The sequence below is a fragment of the Aquila chrysaetos genome, chromosome 6, assembly GCF_900496995.4.
Source record: "Aquila chrysaetos chrysaetos chromosome 6, bAquChr1.4, whole genome shotgun sequence".
Taxonomy (NCBI): domain Eukaryota; kingdom Metazoa; phylum Chordata; class Aves; order Accipitriformes; family Accipitridae; genus Aquila; species Aquila chrysaetos.
In genome coordinates this window covers 43,941,776-43,966,759 of record NC_044009.1, presented here as the reverse complement: position 1 = coordinate 43,966,759, position 24,984 = coordinate 43,941,776, and the positions used below count along the sequence as shown (strand labels likewise).

The 24,984-nt window shown below is 37.0% G+C and overlaps 1 protein-coding gene across 2 annotated transcripts in view; it reads right to left on the bottom strand.

Moving 5' to 3' along the window:
* The window catches only part of CCDC93 (coiled-coil domain containing 93), a 53,490-nt gene that overhangs the window by 13,679 nt on the left and 14,827 nt on the right, over window positions 1-24,984 (bottom strand). For both annotated transcript variants that reach the window (XM_030017812.2, XM_030017811.2), the window contains exons 7-18: window positions 23,200-23,300; window positions 18,029-18,068; window positions 16,510-16,602; window positions 15,980-16,030; window positions 14,809-14,895; window positions 10,044-10,160; window positions 5,587-5,649; window positions 5,316-5,389; window positions 4,690-4,771; window positions 3,298-3,369; window positions 2,121-2,192; window positions 1,753-1,861 (exon numbers count right to left, since the gene is read on the bottom strand). In XM_030017812.2, the coding sequence (XP_029873672.1) occupies window positions 1,753-1,861; window positions 2,121-2,192; window positions 3,298-3,369; window positions 4,690-4,771; window positions 5,316-5,389; window positions 5,587-5,649; window positions 10,044-10,160; window positions 14,809-14,895; window positions 15,980-16,030; window positions 16,510-16,602; window positions 18,029-18,068; window positions 23,200-23,300 (961 nt within the window). The remainder of the gene's footprint in view (window positions 1-1,752; window positions 1,862-2,120; window positions 2,193-3,297; window positions 3,370-4,689; window positions 4,772-5,315; window positions 5,390-5,586; window positions 5,650-10,043; window positions 10,161-14,808; window positions 14,896-15,979; window positions 16,031-16,509; window positions 16,603-18,028; window positions 18,069-23,199; window positions 23,301-24,984) is intronic.

The window sequence follows — 24,984 nt, the reverse complement described above, 5'->3', positions numbered from 1 at the left end:
CATACCAGCTCAGAAGAAAATTTTTCAGGATTTCCACTGGGTTAGAAAGTTGTACCAGCTTATGAAGCCTTACGGGCGCACACCAGAGCCCATGTAAGGTAAGACAGACAAGAAAAGGAAGAAGGAGCCAACTGGCTCATTGATTCTCTTGAAACCACAGCTTAAAGTTTTCAAGGGAAGAGGTTCAGTTAGGTGAAAAATAAAGCATGGAATATTGGAATTTAAAAGCATTCTAGTACAGAGTCACAGAATCAGTGACGTTGGAAGGCACCGCTGAAGATTGTCTTGTCCAACAGCCCTTCGATCAAAGTTCAAAAAAAAAAAAAAAAAAAAAAAGGTTTGGCAACTCTGAAGATCACCTGAATCTGGCTAAATAAAAAGCCTCTAAAAAAATACCACAATTCATAGAAAAACTTGCTAGATATTTTCAGCTCATTTTTCCAAAAGCTTAGCCTGTACAACGCAGGTTCCCGTCAACGACTGAGCAGTGTGTTATCCTTTTACTACACATATTTTGTACTATAGAAAACAAAAGCCCCATAAAATTCAAAGCATCTTAAATCTACACCCAATGCTGCACAAATCTCTTCGACCTTAATCATATATATGTACCGTACTTCATATATAAATGAAGCCCCCATCTTCTGAGCAGGTAGACGCTCTTAGATTATTTGTCTGAATTCACTTAGACATGACAGAGAAAACAGTCTGTAGAAAATTCGGTGCAAGACAACAAAGTTGTCTTTATAGCTGGACTTGATTAAATAAAGTGCATGGCACATAAGAAGCAAAGTGGGGGGAAGACAGTACTGCATTTGTACTCACTAAAGTACATGTATTCCATACACTGAGTTAGACAACATATGTGGAAGGTAGCACATGACTACGTCACTAGAGATGCCTTATGCCTTACCAGGGCAAGGGATTTGAATCAAAGTTAAGTAACACTTTTAGAACTGCTCAACCTTCAAGAGCTTGGTTTGCACACATATTTAATAAATGCAGAATATCTTTAAAACATTAGCTAGTTCTTCTTGGTAGAAACTTATTTTAGCATATGCTAATACACAAGCTACATTAAATATACACCAGTTAGTATACTGGTCTCTTAACAGTTTAATGGAACAACTTTAAAGTTTTATTCAGTTTGCATGTTCCATACCATCCATGCATAGCAAACACATGCCTATCCAAAAAGTCAACCAAGCACATTTCCCATTTTCTAACTTCTTACCATAAAAAAAAGTTAAAGACAATTTGTACTCTGATCCAAGATATTGCAGGACATTTATAAATAAAAAATGAAAGAAAACAGTCCCTTCAAGAAGTTGCCTTTACTTTGTAGTTCTTGACATAGTTTGGTTCTGAACCAGATATCTTACATCATTGAAAATGATGAAAATAATCTAATGTTAAGAGCAATTAATTAAACAGGTCAAATTCACAGCAACCTCATTTGTAACTGGTGAATTAAAGACTTTCTAAACACACTGGTCATTAACCTAAATGACTGAACGTGTTGCAGACAAAATTTACTCCAGAGATCTTGTGCATTGAGTTTCACCCTCAGGAAAGTTCTTATAGCCAGCTTATAAAACCTTGAAAATAGGGTGTATAGCATGAATACCAAAAGACCCTTAAAATACCACAAAATTAGCAAGTGCTGTTGTTACATGCCGTATGCTTAAAATGTAATTGCCCTCTTTTCAGGGCTTTAGCCTTCAGCAGGATGTTCCTGCTTGATATACATACCCTGACTGTAAAGTTCAATAAATCTCTTCTGATACTGTGTTAGCTCAGCTCGGCTGGGTACTTCATCAATCCTGCGTTGTAAAATGGCTATTTCTCTGTTTCTTCGTGCCTGAATAGAAAGTTAGGAGGGGAGAAAACAAAGCCTCTTCTTGTTCTCTTCTTAAAATGGATGAAGCCCCCCCCCAGCAACATTTTGTTACTACATAATTAATTAAAAAAAGTGTTGGCTGAGGCTTAATTTTTTTTGTAATGGATTTGTGACAGAAAAACTTTTTTTAAATTAGAACAACAAAAAGAAGTATTAGAAGTTACAAGATAAGAAAAATGTCAATAATTTTGTACAAGTAAATTTACAAAGAGTTACTCACCAGTAACAGCCGGATCTTTTGAAGTTTATCTTTCTCAGTTTTGTATTGCTGTTCTATAATCTTATTCGGCTCCTAAAATTTGAGAACCCAAAACAATTGTGTATTACGGTAGCATACGAGAGCTGTAGTGCAAAAATGTGCAGACTGGGTTTGTTTTCTGTATTTGTCTATCTTCCATTTAATGGCTCCCACAGTAACACCACCATTTGCTGTTATTTTTTTTAACAATGATTCATTATCTGCATTAAAAACCTGACATCTCTTACTGTAAACAAGTGCATTTTGCTAGCTTTTAAGGCTTTGATATTTTAGTTTTTAAGATTTGTCAATAGTTTTTCCAGTGCTTTACAACAGTCACACTTAAAATGAAGGTATGTATCGAAAGATTGTCTGTACACCTTGTCTGAATGTTTATGCTTAAGGATAAACATGCCCCAGGACAGAACATAAACTCTCTGACATGTATTCTAGATTTCCTGAATTGTGGACTTTAAGATAACTTTTTTCTTGTTTAAAAATTTAAGATTTCGGTTTACATTTTAATTTTTTCATGCTGTGTTCAGAAGGACAGCAGCATCATGGAACCTGTAATCTACCTCATTTCAGAGGCATAAATGTATCAAATGTTTACCCACTGAAAACACAAGTCATTCAAGCTTTTCCTTTGCTGTTCATTCATTATTCATTGCTATCAGTCTGGATGCACTTGTGTTAAAGCCTAACTTCTGACAGCTGCTCACGGCATGCCATGTACTGAGCCACTGAAAACTTGTGCTTTCATCCTTCAAATAAATCCACTGTTAAGAAAAAAAACAACCAAAACAAACATGCTTTCTGAGGAAGACCTGTTTTTGTCAGAGGTATGCACTGCTCTTAACACAACATCCAGAGATTCTTCTCTGGTACTACAAAGAAAGAAGTAAAAGGCACAAAAGCATCTATGAGTTAGCTCAATGGATTCTGCTAGAATAATGAAGAATACTACAGCTATTTTCAGTCTACTGTATTTCTATGATTATTAGCCTCAACAGTGGCTTCACCAGTGGGGGAGAACAGAATTTTTCAGAGGTTGCAACAGATACTTTAACACTTACGAGAATGTCCCAAAAGTCAGAAGGACCTAAAACAACATTTTAAAACACAAATTGAAAATAAAAACTTCGACATTTGCTATTACCTCTTCCTCTGCATTTTCCACTGCCTCAGCTTTTAAATTCTCAATATTTTGTTGAAGTCTCTCCATTTCTTCCTTAAAAAAAAAAAAAAAGTATGTTGCTTTTAACTGAGACCTATCCTCTTAACAAGGGAGAGCAAGAAGCATGACAACATACACCTCTAACAAAATTCTGGAGCTGACCACACACTGTATATTTAAATTTGTAAGATTAAACAGCATTCCCTGCTTAAGGGTAAGGCATCCATTACTACTTATTACATAAACTGTCTGCTTTTATCAAACACAGGAACAGATTTATTTCTTTCTTACAAATACACTAGATCCAGCCAAGACAACTAATGAGTGACATGGAAAATGAAACTGAGGAAGCAAAGGAGTATTACAATAGCAACAGCATGAGCACAGGACTGCAACAGTTGTAAAAATGAACAAACCTAAAGTTACTTGCAAGGTAGTTTTCATTACAATCCTTTAGAGCTTTCCAAAGGAGTATGTATGGGAAAATGAGGTTCCTATGCTCAGTCTATGCCTCAAGGCACTATTTCTTTTTACTTCTTTTCATTCTATTAAATCACATCCACTATTGTTTAAATAGAAGAAAATTAAAACAATTCCCTCTGACCATATTTCTAGGAAGTCCATAAACACAGCAGTGAACAGGACAGCAAACCAGAGCAATTAAGCAGTAAAACTGAAACATGCTCTGAAAACTGCAATAGCTTCATCTGAGTCTTGTCTCTTTTGGTGGGTTGCTCCAAAGCTAGGGGCCTTCATGAAGCCCTCCTCTTTGGCACTGTCCCGCTCCTCAGGTCACTGTCAGCTGCATTATCCAAGAAGAGACAATCCATTTCAAGTTATGAATAGCACACAGGGTATCTAGTACAGCCCAATCTCAAATTTACATCTTAGTGCTCCCTGTCAACCCATCCCAAGTTGCTCTCAGCAGAATGGTAATGGGAACGAGAAGAGCCAAAGCTGTGACCAGTACAGGGCTGATCTGGCATTTCACGTCTAGGAACTGCCCTGTATTAGGGACTCCCAGGCACAACAGAACACTGAAGGCCACATTAATTCAGACAGATGCCTTGGCAGCCTTTCCTTATACCTCCCTGCTTCAGAGCAGGGGGCAAGTCCTTCTGGTTAATCCAGTTCCAACCTTCTTGGTCATCAGCCTTGTTGTAGATATGATACACTGCACAACTGGGCAACTGTCCATAATTCAGCTGCAAATCAAGCTAGTGGCAATGTTCAATATAAACCTGAAAATACCAGTAAATGCGGGGGTGGACAGATGACAGAAAGGGACACACAACACGACAACAAATCAGGAAGAAGTATAATGCTTATTTACCAAGTTTTAAATGAATCCTTATATAAGATACTAAAACTTACCCTACAATGTGCTTTGAACTCTTGCTCCTGGCTTTTTAGGTTTTCATTCATGGCCACCAGTGCTCGCAGACTCTGCAATATGCTAAATTTGAAGATCCAGTAAACCACATTAGAATTTTAGTTTCTAATTGAAACAGATGGAGAACCAAAAGACATTAGAACAAGCTTAGTTCTAAAGATATTTCCAATAAAATCTGTGTAAATTCAAAACCCAAGTATCATCACTGATATACCAAGATCAAAATAAAAATGTAGTATTACACTGAGTATTTTGATGGGTTTGCTATGTTCTGACCTCATTATTGTGGAAGTTTTAGACTCCTATTTAATTTATGTGAGATGAAGGCTTCAAAGATGAACAAAATAAATCAGGAAGGCCTCATCTACTTATCAAATGTGTCTAGGGTTCTTCTGCTTTAAACACCTACAACTATTTTCAACTACAGATTGACACTTTTCATTCTTACTGAATACTACGGTAATGCTTTCCAAAGACAGGAAAATAAGCTGGAGAATTATTTAAATTTCAGTTATCTGTATAGGTTGCCAAAGCAAGAAACATTGAATGATTCATTTTAAAACCATCATTTTTCAGAACTTCAAAGGTCACAAAGGACGAAACTTACCTAGAATCTGCTTGGGATTCTATTGTTTCTAAGGCTGCCAATTCCTTGTCCAGCTTTTCACTGTAACTCTTAACCTAAGGGTTGGAATTAATAATAAATTGAACTACACTTCCACACATAAAACGATTCATGGTACTTAGCTTTCCCACACCATGGGATCAGTGAGTTAAGTTGTCAAACACCTTCACCATTTAATACATTCCTCCACACACAGAGCTTCTCAAAAATGATTCAGCTAGAATCAGTACACAGAAAAACAAAGAAAGATTACCTCGGTTAATGTCTTTTTCGCTTCGGTACATTTTGCCTGCAGATCAGTACATTTAGCTTGCAACTATTATGAAAGAGAAAGAAAAGAGTTTGATTCTATATTCATGCTAATTACACCTGTAATGGTGAATAGCAGTATTTGAGCTGTTAATAATGATTGTTTATTAAACAATAGGCCAACCATCACAAACACTGTCTTTTCTTGTCATCTACTCTGAGAACATTTGATTGCAAGAATTCTGATTGAATAATTAATAACAGCAAACATTTTCCACCTGACCTTCTAGATGTATTAGGACCCAGAATAACCAGCAGCTTTTACAAAATGGATGCCAACAGAATAATAAATTATAGAATCTCTGCTAAATTGCTCTAAGTTATTTAGCCTGGTTATACTGGCCTACTTTCACACCAGGCTACGAAGAGAGTCCCATTTCATTGTTCTCCAGGTAAGTTAGGGTGATTCAAGACTTCCATAAAAGCACCATGGCACCATACCATAGACATGTCCACACCAAATAAGCAAGCTGGTTTATGATTTTCTTTTGTGTAACCATGGAAAGTCTAATTAATAAGACGTCAGTTAACAAAACACCACTGGATATTTCACTTGTCAAATAATTTAGAGGCTAATTTTAGAAGAACATCTTTCTTTAAAGTCCTTATGATTTAAGATAACATTGCAAATAGTAACAACAAAAACGGGACATGGGTTACAAAAGTGGAGCAGAAGTGTTGCAAAGAAATGCACATTTGGCTTGCTTTCTGTCCAACTTCTTTTCATGCTGATTTAGTTTGGTGTTAGCTGTGACCCAACACTCTGCTCATCCCTTTCCACAGCTGAATTTACAAAAAGAAAGCCTTTTCATTGTTTTTCATATTTTGCACCAATAATTCACCAATAGACTGAATTCTAACTAGTGGGGGGGTGGGGGTGGGTGGGGGGGGTGGGGAAGGTAAGCCTGCAGTCCACATCTCATGAAAACTGAAATAAAGATTAAAGAACTATTTGTTAAGAGAACTCTTGCTGAAACTTACTGCAGTATTGAAGCCAAAACTTCACAAACATTTTTTTAAAAGGGGGGTCTTGACTGTCACTGATTTCAAAAGCTGTCTTTGGTAAGTGGTAAAAAAAAATTCAGGAAAAAAAGGAAATCTTTACTTTACTAAAGCAATAAAAGAATTATATTTGGCTTATAGCGGTCAGTACTTTTTTCCCATATAAAAAAACCAGCACTGAGACTGCTATGTACTGGAAATAAGCAACACAGAATTAAAGGGCCCTCAACTGTTAAAATGGCAAATAGCATGACAACAGATTTAGAAAATACTTAAGTTTTCCTGTGGATTAATGAAGTTTGTTTGGCAGTTAAAATCAGCTCTGTAATGAAGTAAGGATTCTACCAATTTTGTGTGGTTTACAACCATTTTTCCTCCCCACCCCAAACTGCTCTCTTCTCAGCAGTATGTGGAAAGCAAGCAAATACATTCATTCATATGCCAGGGAAACTGGTAAAGGGAATTACTTGCACCAGGCATGAAAACGTAATCCACTCAACATATATTTAGTTACAGGCATACTCTGTATTACTAATTCAGTAGCCACACTATGCTACAATTCTCTAGAATGTAAAAGGCATCTGCTACAGAAAAAATGCTTTTGAACATTTCAGTCATTGAGACTGCATACATTGGTGGATGGATCCTTTCTGCCTTGCGGATCGTAACAGCACAACACAGAATAGCTGCAAAAGCCACCCACAACTGCTAAGCTCGTTTACCAGCCTCTCTTACTGCTCAGCTAGGCAAGAAAGATCAAGGAAACAGCATGGCTGGAGAACTGTGCTAGTGCACATTTTCATTTTTTGAAACCCAAGCTAGCTGTTGCAGTTTCCTAATGCCTCTTGCTACACAGCTGTACCCAGGCTGTCTTCCCCAAAATTAAGCTTGAGCTAACTTCCTCCAAGAACACAAACTTTTCTCACAAAAAGCCTGCTGTGGTGCAGTGTTCTAGTACATACATACATGCAAACTGAACATGCCTCCAGTATGTCTACATACTGCCCGCAGAAGAACTGCGGATGGATGTGAGCTGGTGGACACAACCAAAATCCATCCAAAATCTGTCAAACTGTACCAGAATATCCTTAAACCTGAGCAAACATGCCTCCTTTTATAATAGGGCAGTGGTCAACCATTGCCAGTCATGATGACAAAGCTCATCTGGAACAGGTTTGCAACCTGCTAGCTCAGTGTGGATGCTGCGAGCGCCAGCATCTGTCTCCATTCTACAATATACACGCAGCACATCTGTACCTCTCTTCACATGTATTTGTCTTACAGCCTTCACGGTTTAAAAGAAGAATTAAAGTGTGACAGAAACGTACTGCAATGACTTTGTATACACTGAACTTCCTCTTTTCCCTCGACTTCTGAAATTCCAAAGATCTCATTCTGTAATCTGTGTCTCTACTTCAGGGGAAAAAACCCTCAAACCAACATGGGAATTCACGTAGGATTTAACTATCTGTAAGCCCACATTATGATTTTGAAAGCCTGACACTTCAGTCTGCATTTAAATGCTAGCTATTGTCAATATTTTTTTACTAAATGGTCATCACCTTGACAGGGCACCAAAGTTACGCTTCACGTAAGAGACATGGAAAATTCATATTACCAAAGTGTTAAAAAATACAAACTCAAGTAAAAAAAAAAAGTATATTTAATTTCAGTATAACATTATTATAGTATATCATAATACTTTCTAATATTTCACTCTAGAATGGAGGGGAATTGTGACAGACATGGTTTACATTCAATATACAGTGCAAATAATAATTGTAGTTATTGACTATGAAAAAATGCTATATTTAACAGATGGGCCATGCCAGAGGACAACACAAACAGAAATGTATCAGTTTAAGAAGAATGAAACGAGTTCAGCATGTTCCAAAGGAAATGCATTCTAATATTTACCAGTTAAAACAGCCATACTCTACCCTTTGAAAGTCTTTTTTTGTGCAAAATAAATTAAGAAGAACCTGCACCAGTTCTTCATAAAGCTTAAAGTTGGAAAAAAAGAAGAAAGAAGCAAAGACAGGATAGACAATTAGTCTTCCCAATTTTTTGTGCATGTTTTATTTCGACAGCTTTATTTAAACTCAGTATTACTTGAATGTTAGTCAGAGACTTCAAAAAAACCATTCATAGCAGATGCTTTACTGAAAGGAGATTTCAGTTTTGAAGGGATAAATATCCTTTAAATAAAAGACTTTATTGCACTGTTAGAGACTATTTTATTCTCATTTTAAAAATAAATAAAAAAATAAGTCAGGTCTAGTAAGTGGCTGAGCAGGAAGGTTTAAAATCTAGTGCTCCCACAGTTATACCATAGTAGGTAAGGCTTTCAAAGCTACCATTCTTTTACTTCTGTTGTTTGTAAAACTGAACATATCACTGTCTCATAAAATGTGCCATACAGACACCTATCTTTTGGAACCCCTGTACTGCCAACATTTAATAGGTAAAACCAGTTAAGATGTAGGCGTTAAGACATTACTGACAAGATCAGAGCAAAACAAAACAAAAAACAGATGAAGGCTGCTGAAGCAGTGCTGTACTTGACAGAGTATCAATCACAGAAGTCATCAGCAACAGTTTTTCCTCAAGTACTATTTGTGTTTTGGCAAACTCTTCCAATTACTCACTCTGATGCAGTATGTTTTCATCAGATTCTGCAAGCTAAAGATGGCACGGTGCTGATTACAGCAGTATGCATAATTAAAAGCAACATTTCATTAATGGCATAGCTTTTCCACTTATACTTTTCTGGGCTTAAGTGGCAATAGCATAAGTAGGTTAAAATACAGGAATGGTGGTTCTTGCTCTTACTTATAGATATGAACAGAACATCAGTCACAAATTCAAGAGTCTTTGCCCCCTAAAACAAATGTGAAGATGTGAACCAAGCAGTGACTGTGCAAAAACACCCCTAAACAAACAAACAAGCAACAAACCCATCTTAGTCAGTGAGACAAGCTGGCTCATATAAAGGATAGGAAGTGATAAAAAGTCATTTGTAGCATATTCTAGAGTAACTTCCTAAATTGTTTCTTGAAACTGTGAAACCAGCCCATTCAACACTATAGCTAACAAGTCAAATGCAGATACTCTGTTTTTCTCCAAGAGAGGTATGCATAAAAAAAAAGGAAAAGCATATTTTGATTAGCTAGCCCCCTCCTCACAGACAGGGCTATACAATTTTTTAACATAAAACCAGTCACACACTGTGTTAGTAATAAATGTGCAAGCAAGACATTCAGAGATGCTGAAATGAATGTTCAGCATGACAAACTGCTGGTACAGAAGACAGCTTGCAAATCTTTTCTGGATGGCAAAGCTTTTGTGATCAACCACATTTATGATTGTTTTCTTCTTTATTACACACACAATACTTACCTCTTCCAGGAGTTTGTTTTTTTGCAAAATCTGCTTATTCAGAGATGCCACCTTCCTTCTATGCTGTTGGGCAGCTCCAAGCCTTTCTGGTCGCTCCTCAGCGGAAAGCTCGGATTGCTAAAATGAACAGTAACAACAGCCTGTTGGACCTCACACCATTATTTTTTGCTTCTTCAGCAGCTCAGGAAATACTGAAGTGGGACACACCTGTGATACTTACCAAGAACTGTGTCCCACTATCCAACAGAAAGAATGACTTACCAATTTCTCTCGCATAAAGATAAGGAAGCAGCTGAACAACTGAATTATATCCCAAAGGAAACAGGTAAACTAAGCTAAAAATAAAGTCAGGTGCCCTGGGACAGGTGGAAAATACTACAGCGTACTAGCAGAAAGAAATAATATTTTTTCATCAGCATCACAGTTAAACCTGGTAGAGTTCTTAAATGGAAAAAATACAAACATTCTAAAAACCACCTTAAGCGGTGGTATTTACTGAACTTGCTGTATCAGAGATACTCCATACCCCAATAAGTAGATCCAGAACTTTCAAAAGCCTTGAACAATTATGTATTTAGATTCCGAAGTACCAGCTTGGATGCATCTTTATGCTGAATGACAATGACATACTCAGTGTGATAGATACATTTACCACTCTAAGCATTTTTTTATGTGTGCATGTATACTATGGACACCAGTCTTTGAAAACTACTCAATCCAACATGCATTGCCAAGAAAGTGTCTCATAAATACATAATGAAGACAGCAATCTGGATTTAGTCTCCTGTTCTCTCTGAATTGTGAAAGGAAAGCTGCCAGAAATATTGTTTACCAGGAGTAACATTTAGAATAGAAAATGTCTATTTGCAGTAGACAAAAGTATGATTAAAAATCAGTGATAGCTCGATGTCTAAGTCACTATTTGCCTAAACATTATTTGTACCTTTTGAAAGCCCTCACTTTAATACCTACATCCACCTGTTTTGGTAATTTGCTTCACGCACTCAGACTTCTTTTTCCAGTTAATCCATTTGCCAATATTGCGTTAGAAAAAGTTAATTTTCAAGTACTTCAGGTGCTAATTTGCAGAGTATGTCAAAGACTTCAATACTAAGTGCTTTTTGAATCATTACCAAATGTTGACAACCACTACAATGTATAATCAGCAAAAACATTACAAGAAGTATGAAATACTCCTCACTCATATTTGCTTCTGGTATCCGCTCTAGGCAGATGGGTAAGCAGGTCTTCATTAACAGCTTAATTTTAAATGAAAGTAAGGGGCAAAACCTGTCTTCCTCTTCTCAATTTTCTATGTTATTTATATTTAAAAGCAGCTTGATGATTTGTTAGAGTTTCACATCCACAGCAAGAAAAGACCAATTCTGACATCTTAACCCAACAATTCATGTACTTTCTTTCCATTTGTTTGGAAAGGAAAAATGCCTCTAAGCAACACGTATAACACTGAACTATTCAACAAACACACAGATTTACTTATTCCTCTCATTATGTAGCCAAATCACATTCCCTCATCATGTCATGCATTCTAAGACCCCATCCTTCTCACAATACCATTAACCTATCTAATATGCATAACATGCAAATCAAGAAAACTGGAAACGCAAGAGAAAAACATGAGCTAAACCAGTCTGAGACTGATCCTGAAAAAATAGTAAAAATACCTACAGTACAGCTTTAGCGGAAAGAAAAGGTCATGTCTCAAGAAGTGGACTGTTAAAGCTTGCTTTTTGAAAATGGGAATTAACCATCACTACAACACAGAGGTTTCTGCAGAAAAATCCTTCTGGTCTGCAAATAAAAAAGTTAGGGTTAAGGCTCATGCAGTCAAAGTGGGCTAAGGATCTGCTCTGCAGCAACGCTATAGCTTTAAAGTTACTGAGGAATCGGGTTCCAACTGGTGTAGAAAAATGCATCTTTCAGCATAGAAGGAAGAAAACACAAATTATAGAAGCTACTTTGCTTTTGACACTATTGTTGTTACCTGGCCTCTTACTAGACTGAAAACAGCAGTTGCCTTTTGAACATAATTTAAGAAAGCTGTATCTGAGCACTAGCATCTCTGACTGTTTATCAATTTGCTACTCTATCTCAAAACAAGAACTCAATTACACATGACAAAAAGGGCTATGTGGATACATCCTTCAACTTTTCTGTTAACACACAATATTCCCACCACTGACAGGTGTAGACTCACTTCTGCATTCTTCCATGTTTCCTGCAACGGCCCTACAAAGATTTAGCCAATTCAAATAAACAAGTTAAACAAAAAGCGTTAATAGCCTCATTTGGTATGACAGAATTTGTTGCATTAAAATGCCATATTAATCATGCATGAGGATCACTAATCTATGGCAGCTCAAAAACTGCTAGCCAAAATAAATGAATAATTCTAGACTTTAAGAGCCTGCCTCCCACTGTTCACATGTAAAAGTTTTAAATGGGAACAAGGAAGGAAATATACGCAATTAATGTTATTCTTTGTAATGAGATTCTCTCACACACATTAGTGCTATAGACTTTCCAATAATTAAAGAAAGAGAATTCAATCATTACTCTGCAGAACTTTGCATTCTTAAAAAAAAAGTCTCTGTACAAAAATACAAACTTTGTAAATCATTTTATCTCCTCATGTTCAACCACCGCCTACAAGCAAACATACTTCAGAGATTTAGATCTGTGACTAACTCCATCACAGCTGCCTCAATTTGAAGTCCACTGTCTGAAGCCCACTGGGGAAAAAAAAAGAGAAGCAAACAGCCTCCAGCCCCGTAACAGTTCATATCTGTTTTCAGTCAAGTGCCACATAGATCTTTAGCAGTCATTTCAATGTAATTTGCTGCCATTTTTCCCTGACACTCCCAAGGCTCAGGAACCCAAAGATAAAGATCACTGTATCTCACTTTATCTTTGAGGGTTTCCTCAAACAAACAAACAAACAAAAATATCCAATTTAGTATCTTCCTTGAATGACAACCCCTAACCATACTAAATGGCTGAAATGCTTATTGTATGCTACATCAACTGACTGTGTAGGGTGCATAGTACTCTCTGATACAGGATTCTAGAAGTCTAAAAATATTCAGAGTTAACTTCTCAAGATATAAGCAACTTGCAAACAGCATTTAAAACTGTTGAAGAGGACTCTCCTTCAGGCATTTTTGAAGGGGGTAGTTTTGAGACAGCACTTCTCTAGCACTAGTCATTCTCTCATTTTACCAGGGAACAAGCTTTTCCTCCTATTCTAGTCCTAGCAAAACCACTTGTTATATATGACTATACTTGTGAATTCTCAGAGGAAGAGTCCTCCTAACACAGTAAAATCAAAGCTACTTTGAATAATTGGCCTTAGAAAGCTGGTGATGAATAGACAGATAAAAGCCACGTTAATAATTTTCTGCCAGGATTTTTTAGAAAGTGAGGAACAACACTCTCCCATTTACCCAGCAAGTTAACACAGCAGCAGAAACGAGGGGCAAATGCAGAAAACTGTATGCATTGATCTTCTGACAAAATGCCATCTTGTAAGAAAGGTCCTGGCACATGGCAACATCACATCTAGAATTTTGTTTGCCAGCTGTATTTACTGGGCCTGTGGATTCTGTTAAGACTCTGGTAAACAAATAAGCACTGCTGTGTTCTTCAGACTATGTATAGTTACAAGGGTTAAAACTATTAGTACTCTAGCCAAACATTGCTGATGCTTCAATAAACTATTTGATAACATCCTTAATTCTCTTTTCCTATCGCATGCACGCACACACAGAAATTTCTTTTTGGTCACATCCAGTAGATTTGAAGAGCAATATATTTTTGGTTTGACTTGAATCAGTTCTTACTTTCCAGAGTATTAATCATTGTTCTACTATAATAGTCAAGGTCCTGCTGCCTTCTCTCAGAACAGAAGCAATGTAACATTGAAATATGACCCTTGGGCTTCTGTTCTTCCAATCCTTTATAATAAAGAAAGGCCAAGAATTTGCTATAGAGACTCTGTTGAGTTATAGGGTTTATCTCCCAAATGGGAAAGCGCCATGCCTCATATGTGTCAACAAAAAGGAAGAAATATGAGAAGACTATTGGACAAATTAGAGCGACCTATAACTCATATCTGGCAGTGATGTATTGTATGTATTAATTGCTTGAAGAGCCAGATTTTGTTTTCATGTTACTGTAAAAACAATCACAGTTGAACACAATAAATGGAACCAATATGCACATTTAATTGCCTTAACTTCTAAAAGCAACAAAGGTTGCTTTTGATGATACTAGATTCAAAACTAGAGATCCAGGGCATGACTGAGAATTGGAGACCAGTGCAAGTTAAGATCCCAATGTCTGAAAATATGAGAGGAGGAGGCCTGGATTTTTCTCTGAGCAGGCCCACAGAACTGTATTTCTGTGCTTAACACTGAACATTTTTTAAATGCATTACGAGTTTAGGGCTCTAGTTCGAATAGATATCAACTCAGGCCCTTCTTTATTCATGAAAACATTTAAGCAGGTGCTTAAATCCAAACTACTCATGAATACAATTCAGGAATATACACAATCACACCAAAAGCTTGTGCATCTTTAAATCTCATTAAAATACTCTCCTGAATCCTGACTGTGCTGCTATCCACAGCATATATGAAACAGTGGTGTTTCAAAAGAATCATGGCAATTAAGTTGGAAGTTTAAGGCCTAAATTAAGAAGCTATCAAACATGACCTGATAAAACACAATCAGGTAACACACTTACCTTTTCAGCGTATTCTGACACTATTTGCTTGATCTCATCTGACTGGAGTCCAACAATCTGGCCAACTGTGCTTGCTGTCAATTTGCCCTGCAATTGTGTCAAGAAAACATCTGGAGTTTTGAAACTGCCTGTGCTTTTTACACGGCAATTTCACCAAGCTCTAATTTTAATAGAAACGTACAAAACCTTTACACTGGGTAAAAATCTCCAATAATAATAAAAAAAAAGCCTAAGAAGCATTCCACCTCAAAAAACCCTTCGCTGATGGAAATTTCTCACTTACAACCTTCTAGCAAATTTGAATTCAGATTTTCAAAAACTTCTAACTGTATTCTGTATACTGAATTTTGCATTTGCAGTAATAAAACTATTAGACCACATTTTGAGCCAAACTACAAAAATGCAGATGTGTGAAAGAATGCACCTTTCAAATTGGATGCAGGTACAAAAACAATCTTCACGTAGAGCTGAATTCTGCAGTGAATTTCAGTAGTGTCCTGGTTTCAGGACAAGTAGAAAGCATGTCAATCAACTTTGAGACTAGACTAATTACTACCTTTTTTCTTCTGTGACTTCACCATAAACAGAAATAATGTTTAACAACTGAATTTCTTCCCAGTCCTCTCACCCAGAAATCAAAACGTAAGAATTTTCAAAATTACAACAGCCTACAAGTTCCATTATATCATTAACTACAACTAGTGAAGAAAACAAGATACATATCCAGTATTTTCAGCGTCTTAGACTAATGGTCTTGTTCATAAATATCAGTGCTTTGAAAAACACCTTGAAAGGCATGCAATTTTCCTCCACTCTCCCCAGTAAAACCATTACTCCTCTGGATATCTTCACAAGCTGAATAAAGGAAGATCATACTGCATCTTGGGTAGCTGCACTGTGATGTCTTTCCCCTGAAGTTCTCCTTGTAGAAACCACTTGAAAGAGGCACTTATTTATATTGCTTTTGTCATTTCAAGGCAAATGGTTAAATCACCAGCCTCGTAAAAATTACTGTCTTCCCAATTCAACCATCTTTTCTTGCACTCCCTTCATGAAAATTTAAACGCAGTCATTCTAAGACTTCAGACTCACCATTAACCCAATTTTAGGAATAATTGCCATAATCAACCATAATTTAAACAAAGCTGTATCAGTTTTAAATGCTGCTTACCTCTTCTGTTGCCATTGCAGCCATTCCAGTCATCAGAGTTTTAATGCGAAGCTAGGGCAAAATATGAGGAATTACACATAACAATTTATCTATCATTATTTAACTAACTTCTGCCTAGTGACAGGGACACATGTATACAATTAGTATCATATAACATGTATTTCAATGCATGTAATGGGACAGTAAGTCTATGAAAGTTAAAGAAGAAGTGGCTAAAGTTACCAAATTTAAGGAAAATTCCCTATAACAGTACAGGTTCACTCGGAGCATTCAGCTCCCATTGTCAACTGAAAACTGACCTTTTAAAAATGCTCGGATTCCAAACCAAAAGTTGAATTTTTTTGGTATTAAACATCAACAAACATTTAATTTTGTGCATCAATTTCAGGTTCCATATTCTCCCGTGGGAAGCAACTTTCTCTTCAGCTAAGCATGGAAATTTTCCTTCTTGCAGAGAATGACTGGGCAGTGATAACTGCTGCCCTCCCCCCACGTTAGTAACATCCATGCCTACTATGTATGTGGCACACCTCTTCAGCAGCCTGAAGGTCATCTTCATCACAAGGCTCAGCTTTTCCCGCTGCTGCAAGCCCTGGAGGTAGCGCAATTTTTTTATCTTCAGCCTTTTAAAGAAAAATTAAGAAAATACTGCAGCTAGTTCCTGTGTTCTTAAGTATTAAGAAAGACAGCAAGGAGAAAATTGGAATATAGCTGTTCTGTTTTTACAAACACATTTCAGCTACTGGAACATCCTCACGCTCCAATTCATGCCAACTGAAATGTAACCCTCACTGATTTCACAAGTATTCCAGTTGTTCAAGACAGTGTCTCTGGCTTGCTACGGACACATCTGGGGCAAAGATCCCTTATTCCACAGCCTTCTGAGAACTACCAACCTCACAAGACAACTAGCTACTCCAGCATATGAAGTCTGCTATATAGAAGAAAGCTTAAATTTTTTTTACATAAATCATTTTTTGTAACTTAATATTGGTATAACAAACACACATCATAAAAAAGTGTAAAATTGCCTAGTTCAGTCAGAAGAATTCGTACCACTAAACTAATGAGAACTGGTGACAGACAGACTCAATTTCTAGGTTACTCTATTGTACCACTAACCTGACTATTTAATCTTCCACTTCTGCCTTACTGGAGACTTAATTCACACAACAAACATGATGACCACCTAATATACTATATTCCAAAGTCAGTAATAATTTTGAAGAAACAAAATCTATAAAAATGACTGCAGTCTGGCAGTTACTTTGATGGAAAAAGAGGTATGCCTAGATTGGGAAACATCTCCATTTATAAAATTTAAATGCTAAATTTGTATGCAGAATACTGAGATAATGAAGAAGGCAACCTTAATATAGTCAATGTATTGCTGGGTCCAGGACACGGTTAATGCATTTCTTCATTATCTCTGTAATAAAAACTTGTAGCCAAAGTAATATCTGCACTGAAATAATAAAACTGCAAATACTCTGACAAGGACATTTTGTGCTTCTGTAATCATCAAAAGCACAGCAAGGATGCTACTTTTCAAGAGGCACTCTGATTTATTTATGGCATGGTATCATGTTTCTCTATCATTAAATAACCTGTTATGTAATAAATGCCTACAAAATTTCTTGCCAAGCTGAATGGTTCTTAAAAAAGAAAAGGGAAAAACTCTTTAATGATCACATCATGGAACACTTAGTTAAAAGGTACTCACTAAACAGACAGGATATGTCATTACTTCACATTAAAAAACAAAACAAAAACACCCAAACCCCCTTTATTCTAAGCAAAAAATGTTTGCAAGATGTGATCTTTGAGTACAGATGAAGGAAACCCTTTAAAAAGGAGACAGTAATCAATTACATCTTTCATGGCATGCAGTTGTTTAGTTCCGGTTAGTCATTTTTAAGAGATGGTAATAATAGAAGTTATAGCTGTTTATTCTGTTGTATTCCTTTAAGATCTTACAGTAACCAACATTTCACCAAAAACAATGCAATTCTTCCCACAATTTGAGTATTTAAATTAGTATTTTTTTACCTGTTCTGTTTTTCCTGGTTGTCTGCTAAATCCATATCTCCTAAAAGAACAATAGTAACACGAAACAAACATATTGTTGTTTACAACTTTCACAAATACATTAAGTTTCTATCAATCAGTTTTCACCATAAGAAGCAGTAAAAATTGAGTTGTTTAACAAAACCAACAGCCAGGTTCAGGTTAGATTTGGAATGCTTCAAATAAACTAAATAAGCAGGTACTGTAGCATATTTACGGAATAATTTCAGCTCCATCTACTGCTTCCATCATGATTTGCAAATCTAGACTGTTCGTAAAATATTGTCATGTAAAGCTCATGAAAGAAAAAAGCAATGCTCTCTTTCCATTTGGAAGTTAATCCTGAGCTATTAGCTATATACTACTGAATTCTGGAAGGGCCTCAGGATATTGTCAGTGCAGCCTCTACTCCCCCCAAAAAATCATGCTTGTGTGGTTTGATGAATCTGCAATTTCTTTCTGAAGCATGGCATTCAGAGTTTTAAATATATACTCAAATAAACTTTTTTACATCTTGTTTTTTGAGGGAGAGGAAAAATTGACATTTGAGTTATGTTATTTTGGAAATATTATCTTAAAGAAATGACAGGTAGAAAGAAATTTTAGATACAAGCAAGCAATCATCTTCAGTATTACAAAGCACTAAACCCAGCATGTACACAGATAAGAAAAGAAGTAATGTTCCTGATTGACTAACTTAGAGCTACAACTGTTTAATTCCTTAACTACTGCAGAAGCAGGACTATTTATAAGCCATTTATGGCTAAAAGTTAAAAGTGATCCTCAGCATCAGTATCAATCGTCACCCATTCTCCATTTATTCAACACTCAACAGGTAAATTCAGCCATATTTTACTACAGCATAATTCCAAGTTTTCAAGAGTTCCCCACACTAAGTTTTCTCTGCATTTTAAAGCGTAGCAGTACAAAGAATGTGGCAGAGCACTGCCCTTCCACAGAATATGCATAAAGTTATATTAGTATAGAAGCATTTGTAAGTAGTATTGCCATTAACATATATCTGTTCTCGCTTTTTGTAGGAGCACAATTTTATTTTCACATAGATAATTGCATCCAAGTAATGAACTGCACCAGAACAGCAATAACAAAAACTTAACCATCAGTTATATCAACAGAGAACCCAGACGCCTCCCAGGCTTAACGTTTCACACCTGCTACAGGAACTGACTTTGTACTTTGCTGAAAACCTATTGATAATACGCAAAGATGTGGTGACAAAAGTCCTTAGCTAAAGCAGACTATGCAACTGTGTGGAAAGATGCTCACTGGCATCACTCCGCTCTCAAGCCAGACTCTGGCCTACCACAGTCAAGCTCATTTGTGATAACCTCTAAGCTGGAGGCCACAGGATCAAAACACAATTTAGAATATGGCACTATCGCTGGCTGTATCTGAAAAATGCTGCGTTTGGCATCAGGACATTGCAAGAGTCTATACTATTTGTTGGGCTGAGAAAATTAACTTTCATGATTAGTGTGCTCTGAAAGGATCCATTTTTATGATAACCAAGGGGCATTTAGGAGGAAAAAAACCCCCTCTAGTCACAATTTTCTACAACTGCCATCTACATGCACTAAAAGAATGAAAGGTTCACTTTAACCATTTGAACTCTAAAAACATTCAACTCTATTTCTAAATCTACCAAAAATTTACTATTTGCCTTTTTTAGCAGTGTTCTAGTTCCCCGAACAGTGTTGAACAGCAGACAGTAATCCCTACTGCCTCCACAGACTTCTGTATGTATCTCAGAGTCCTTGTACTCTTGTTAGTTTATCACTAGGTTCACAGTAGACACTATCACTTTTCTTAAGAGTTTCTCTACCAAAACACGTGAAGCAGATATCTGAGTGCCTCAAGAGTCTCATTTTCTCAGATGTTCTTCATTTTCACACGATATCGAAAACAGTTTTCTGATCAAGAGTTTCACGCTTTGAGAATTCATTAAGAAATCATTACCAGAACACATTCAAATCCTGCAACTATCCTAATTTTCTCCCACTTCCATCCAATTCATGTTAAACTCTTCATATCAAATAGCTAACTGTATTTGTCTTTTGGTAAGTACTGTCCTTCCTTCATATCATGAATTTAAATAAATGCCCTTCAAACACTGAACACCTCTTCTCCCTTTGTTCTTCTGCTAGGGCTTGGCAATACCGTCAAGATCACCTCAACAAATACTGTCTTGAAGAAGTATTTTCCTTCCCAAAAGCTCACAAGTTCTTGGTCATCTTTCTTACTGATCCCAAGCCACTCCTCATACCTATGTGCTGTTGCACACAATACAACAGAAGAAAAGTTCCCTTATACCATCAACACCTCCTACTTTCCTGTTCTTATTTCCTCTCTCTGTACTTAAACCTTCTCCATCATCCATTTTCATTGGTTTTTATATTAAAGATTTATCTGGTTTTTACAGCAGAAATGAGCTTTACTTAGGCCTCAACTGTTCCACAGTACCTAAAGTTAAAACAATTTGTAAGGATCTATGGAAAACATCTTCTATTTATTTCAATTTTCAAGCTGTACAGTGATTTCAAGTTTTGCCCTTCTGTTTTAAAAACTAAAATTACTCTAGAAAAATAATACACAAAAATTCCCTTGAACTGCATAAGCTATTTATACTCTTTTTGTTTATTAGGAGATGTCTATTGACACCAATATGTAGTAATGACACTGAAACAGTACAAGACTATAAACAGACAGAATAGGAGTACAGCAGGACTTCATTTTATCAATGATTTGGATGAGGGGATTGAGTGCACCCTCAGCAAGTTTGCAGACAACACCAAGTTGGGAGGCAGGGTCGATCTGCTTGAGGGTAGGGAAGCTCTACAAAGAGATCTGGACAGGCTGGATCGATGGGCTGAGGCCAATTGTATGAGGTTCAACAAGGCCAAGTTCTGGGTCCTGCACTTCGGTCACGGCAACCCCATGCAGCGCTACAGGCTTGGGGAAGAGCAGCTGGAAAGCTGCTCGGCAGAGAAAGACCCTGGGGTGCTGGTCAACAGCCGGCTGAATATGAGCCGGCAGTGTGCCCAGGTGGCCAAGGCGGCCCACAGCATCCTGGCCTGTATCAGAAACAGTGTGGCCAGCAGGAGCAGGGAAGTGATCGTTCCCCTCTACTCGGCACTGGTGAGGCCGCACCTCGAGTGCTGTGTTCAGTTTTGGGCACTTCGCTACAAGAAAGACATTGAGGTGCTGGAGCGTGTCCAGAGAAGGGCAACGAAGCCGGTGAAGAGTCTAGAGCACAAGTCCTACAAGGAGCAGCTGAGGGAACTGGGGTTGTTTAGCCTGGAGAAGAGGAGGCTGGGGGGAGACCTTATCGTTCTCTACAGCTACCTGAAGGGGGGTTGTAGTGAGGTGGGTGCTGGACTCTTCTGTCAGGTGGCTGGAGATAGGACGAGAGGAAATGGCCTCAAGTTGAGGTAAGGGAGATTTAGGTTAGATATTAGGAAAAATTTTTTTACTGAGAGGGCTGTCAGACATTGGAATAGGCTGCCCAGGGAAGTGGTTGAGTCACCATCCCTGGAGGTATTCAAAAAGCGAGTAGATGGGGTACTTCAGGACATGGTTTAGTGGGCATGGTTGATGGTTGGACTCGACGATCTTGAAGGTCTTTTCCAACCTAAATGATTCTATGATTCTATGATTTTTCCATACCAGCTCTTTGGATTCCCATTGTGAGCACTGATAAGCTATCAATGACCCGATCTAAATCTAATCATGCATGTCTTCCGCTGAAGAGTAGAGGAAGAAATCCACATGCCAAGTAGAATACTGTCACCAACTTGCAAATTCATTTTCATTGGGGAGTGAGGAACTGGACTCTAAAATGGATGAGGTAAATCAAGCCTAACTCCTTACTAGCATTACAAAAATAATAAGACTCATTCACAACTACAGCCCACAGAATTTGTGAATGCTGTATATATAAACGTGTGTATATATATAAACATACATAGAAGAGCCACTGTACTTCCTTGTAGCTCTCTTGTGTTTTGAACAGATTAAGCTCATTAGAGCAGCCAGTCATCTTAGGCTTTTAAATCAGCTTGCTATACTTCAGATAACTGCAGTGAACTCCACTGGTGGTGGAAGGAAGGGAAAAGTTCTACAGTTAACCATTTGTATATAAAGTTTATGCAATGTCAGAAGAGCTCTGCTGAGTAACAGGACACCCAGATATCTCCCAATAGTTTCATTCCACTAGGAACACACAGAGGATTTCACTCCACTTTAACGGAAAATAAGCTGAAAGACGTTAATTTGTCCATGCTGCCCTCACAAAATACCACCATGAATGAAAGGGGAAGATTACAAGCAATCTGCAACCAGGACACTTGCTGATTTCAACTGTGTGTCAAGAGTAAAAGGAAGGTACTCAAAAGAGTGAGACCAAAATAAAAAATAATCTATGGCTTTGGGGGAAAAGGTGGCACAGAAGATACAAAAATGAATTCAAATATCATTTGCACTCATGAAGAGCTCAGACAGCAGACAAGCTGTCTGCATCACTAAACTATGAAAAGAAAACTGGAAATAGAAACTAGAAATAGAAACCCTGTAATGTTGTTTTTATGTGTTAGGAGAACTCTCGGTAAACCAGAGGGACTTCCAAAGGTAATGGATAAGTGCAAACCTTGGTAACTTCGTCTCTATATAGAAGCCTGCAGAAAGTAAGACGACATAGCATTAAACCATGATTCAGCCTCCTAATGTAGCAACCACATTAGAACTACAAGAAGCAGCAATAACAACATCAGCTCCTTTTTTCCCCACTTCCTGGGGATTGCTTGCAAAGAGGCAATATTGACAGACACGACCTAGAAGCATCACGAATTTCAGCCATTTTTGTGAAGCAAAGAACAAGCATGTTAAATAAACATACCCTACTAGCAGGATAAAGTCAGAACTTGGGCTCCCATTGTACAAAACATTGTTCACAGATGAGGACTGTCCAGTCCCCAGAGGATTTACAGGGTAAGCAAACAAAATCTGAAACCAAACAGGAGTAAATCTCAAACAGTTTGATTCTCAAGTAGCAGACCCCCCCCCCATCCAAATTTTATATGGAATGCTTCTAAATACTCACAGTACAAAACCCACAGACAATTAAATGAAGCTTTCACCTGCCATATTCCAGAAGTGTAGCATGAACCTTTGATTCCTCATCTAGCAGTTCTTCAGCTCCCTTCTGACGTTTATATTTTCTCTGGGGTTTGTAAACCTCCTGCAAGACAGTGACTGAATTCAGAGCTTGCAAAGGGCTTTGTTAAAATAAATGATGAATTGTTATATAGAGTGATATATATCACTGTTTGCTTTCCAACTCAATATACCCACCCAAATAAACATCCTTCACTTTCTCTTTTTGAATTACATGATAAAATCTTACTGAATTTACTTCTAAACAATTTGCTATAGGACCTGTCTTTCCAGAGTTTAAAAAAATTATACATAAGTATTTAACAACAAACATGATTTCTTCAACCATCTCCTCCATCACACATCAAACAGTCAACATCTATTAAAAAAAGGCCCTATGATGTAGCCAATAATGGCAGCGTCTGGAAAATTTACCTCTTTGCGAGTTAATTCTATTTTTAATCTCTTTTTAGATAATTAAATGTAATTATCATCTACTCAGTGATCACAGGTTACAATGGAATTAAAGCAGATTTTATTGCAGTTTAAGGAACAAAAATATCTTAAGAAGTTTGGTACTAAAATAATTCGATCTCATGCTATCTCAATGTGATCCTATAGCTGGACATCAGCCCATCAAATAAAGCAATGATTCACAAGTACTATTTTGTGCTGATAGAGCTACTTCCAATTTAAACCCAAATGGAAACAAAAGGACAGAATTGCTATCCTGACTGTCATCATAGACACAACTGTTATAGCACATATTTATGGCCTAAAGTACCTTTTTTCTTCCTCCTTCAATATACATCAACTATGCCACTATAAAAGGCTATATAACAACATTAGAAAAATTATTCTACCTCAAGCACAAACAAAACCAAACCAAAAACTAAACAATAAAAAGAAAAAAAAAAAGATGAGATCCTCAGCTTTCCCCAAATTAGAAATTGGAACCAAGATAACATTTACTTTGACTAGAATTATTTTTGCTGTTTGTTTGGTGAAAGATTAGGGCACAGTAAGTCTGTAGTACAACATTTCTGTTTCTGGAACCAAGATTTTGAAGTTAACTGAAGTCTAGTGTTTAGTGCTATCCTGCTAGCAAGGACACTGGAAAAAAAACTTAACCAAAAACCTGTGATCTCAAAAGATTTTTTTTTTACTCCAATTGATATTTTTTAAAAATTGTCCCCCTCAAATAGATGACATTTTCTCTTCTCCCTTTTCTGAAATGAAATTCCAGCCCTTGTCACAGCAGAGAAAAGCTTCATCACCACCACCAAATAATCAGCATCAAAAAGGAATACCCCCCTCTCTTCTGGTCTGTTTTACATTCATGTATTTTAAATCCTTTGAGGGCCAGGCTCAGAATGCTTTGAATGAATACCTTACAAAAACAAAAGTTGAAATCAAAGCTTGGGCTTTCCACGCATACATTTAATTTCAGAAAATGCTATTCACATGGGACAAAAGATTCAATACAAGAAGTTGCAAAGATTCTAAAGGAAAATAAAAAAGGAAGATGATTTTTTGCCTGATCTGACTTTTTGTACAACACAAACTATTATTTTCAACAAGCAATTCCTGCACCATAACATTGCTGAAATAGCTTTCAATCTTTTTCAAAGGCATGTAATCCCAAAGTAGAGATTTCAAACAAGTGAAAATAGACAGTATTCCTTGGCAAGTTTCTCCTGAATTTGCCAGTTACCCTTTGCAATTTCTACTTCATTTCTAATCTCAATTTCTGTCATCTTTTTTTCCAG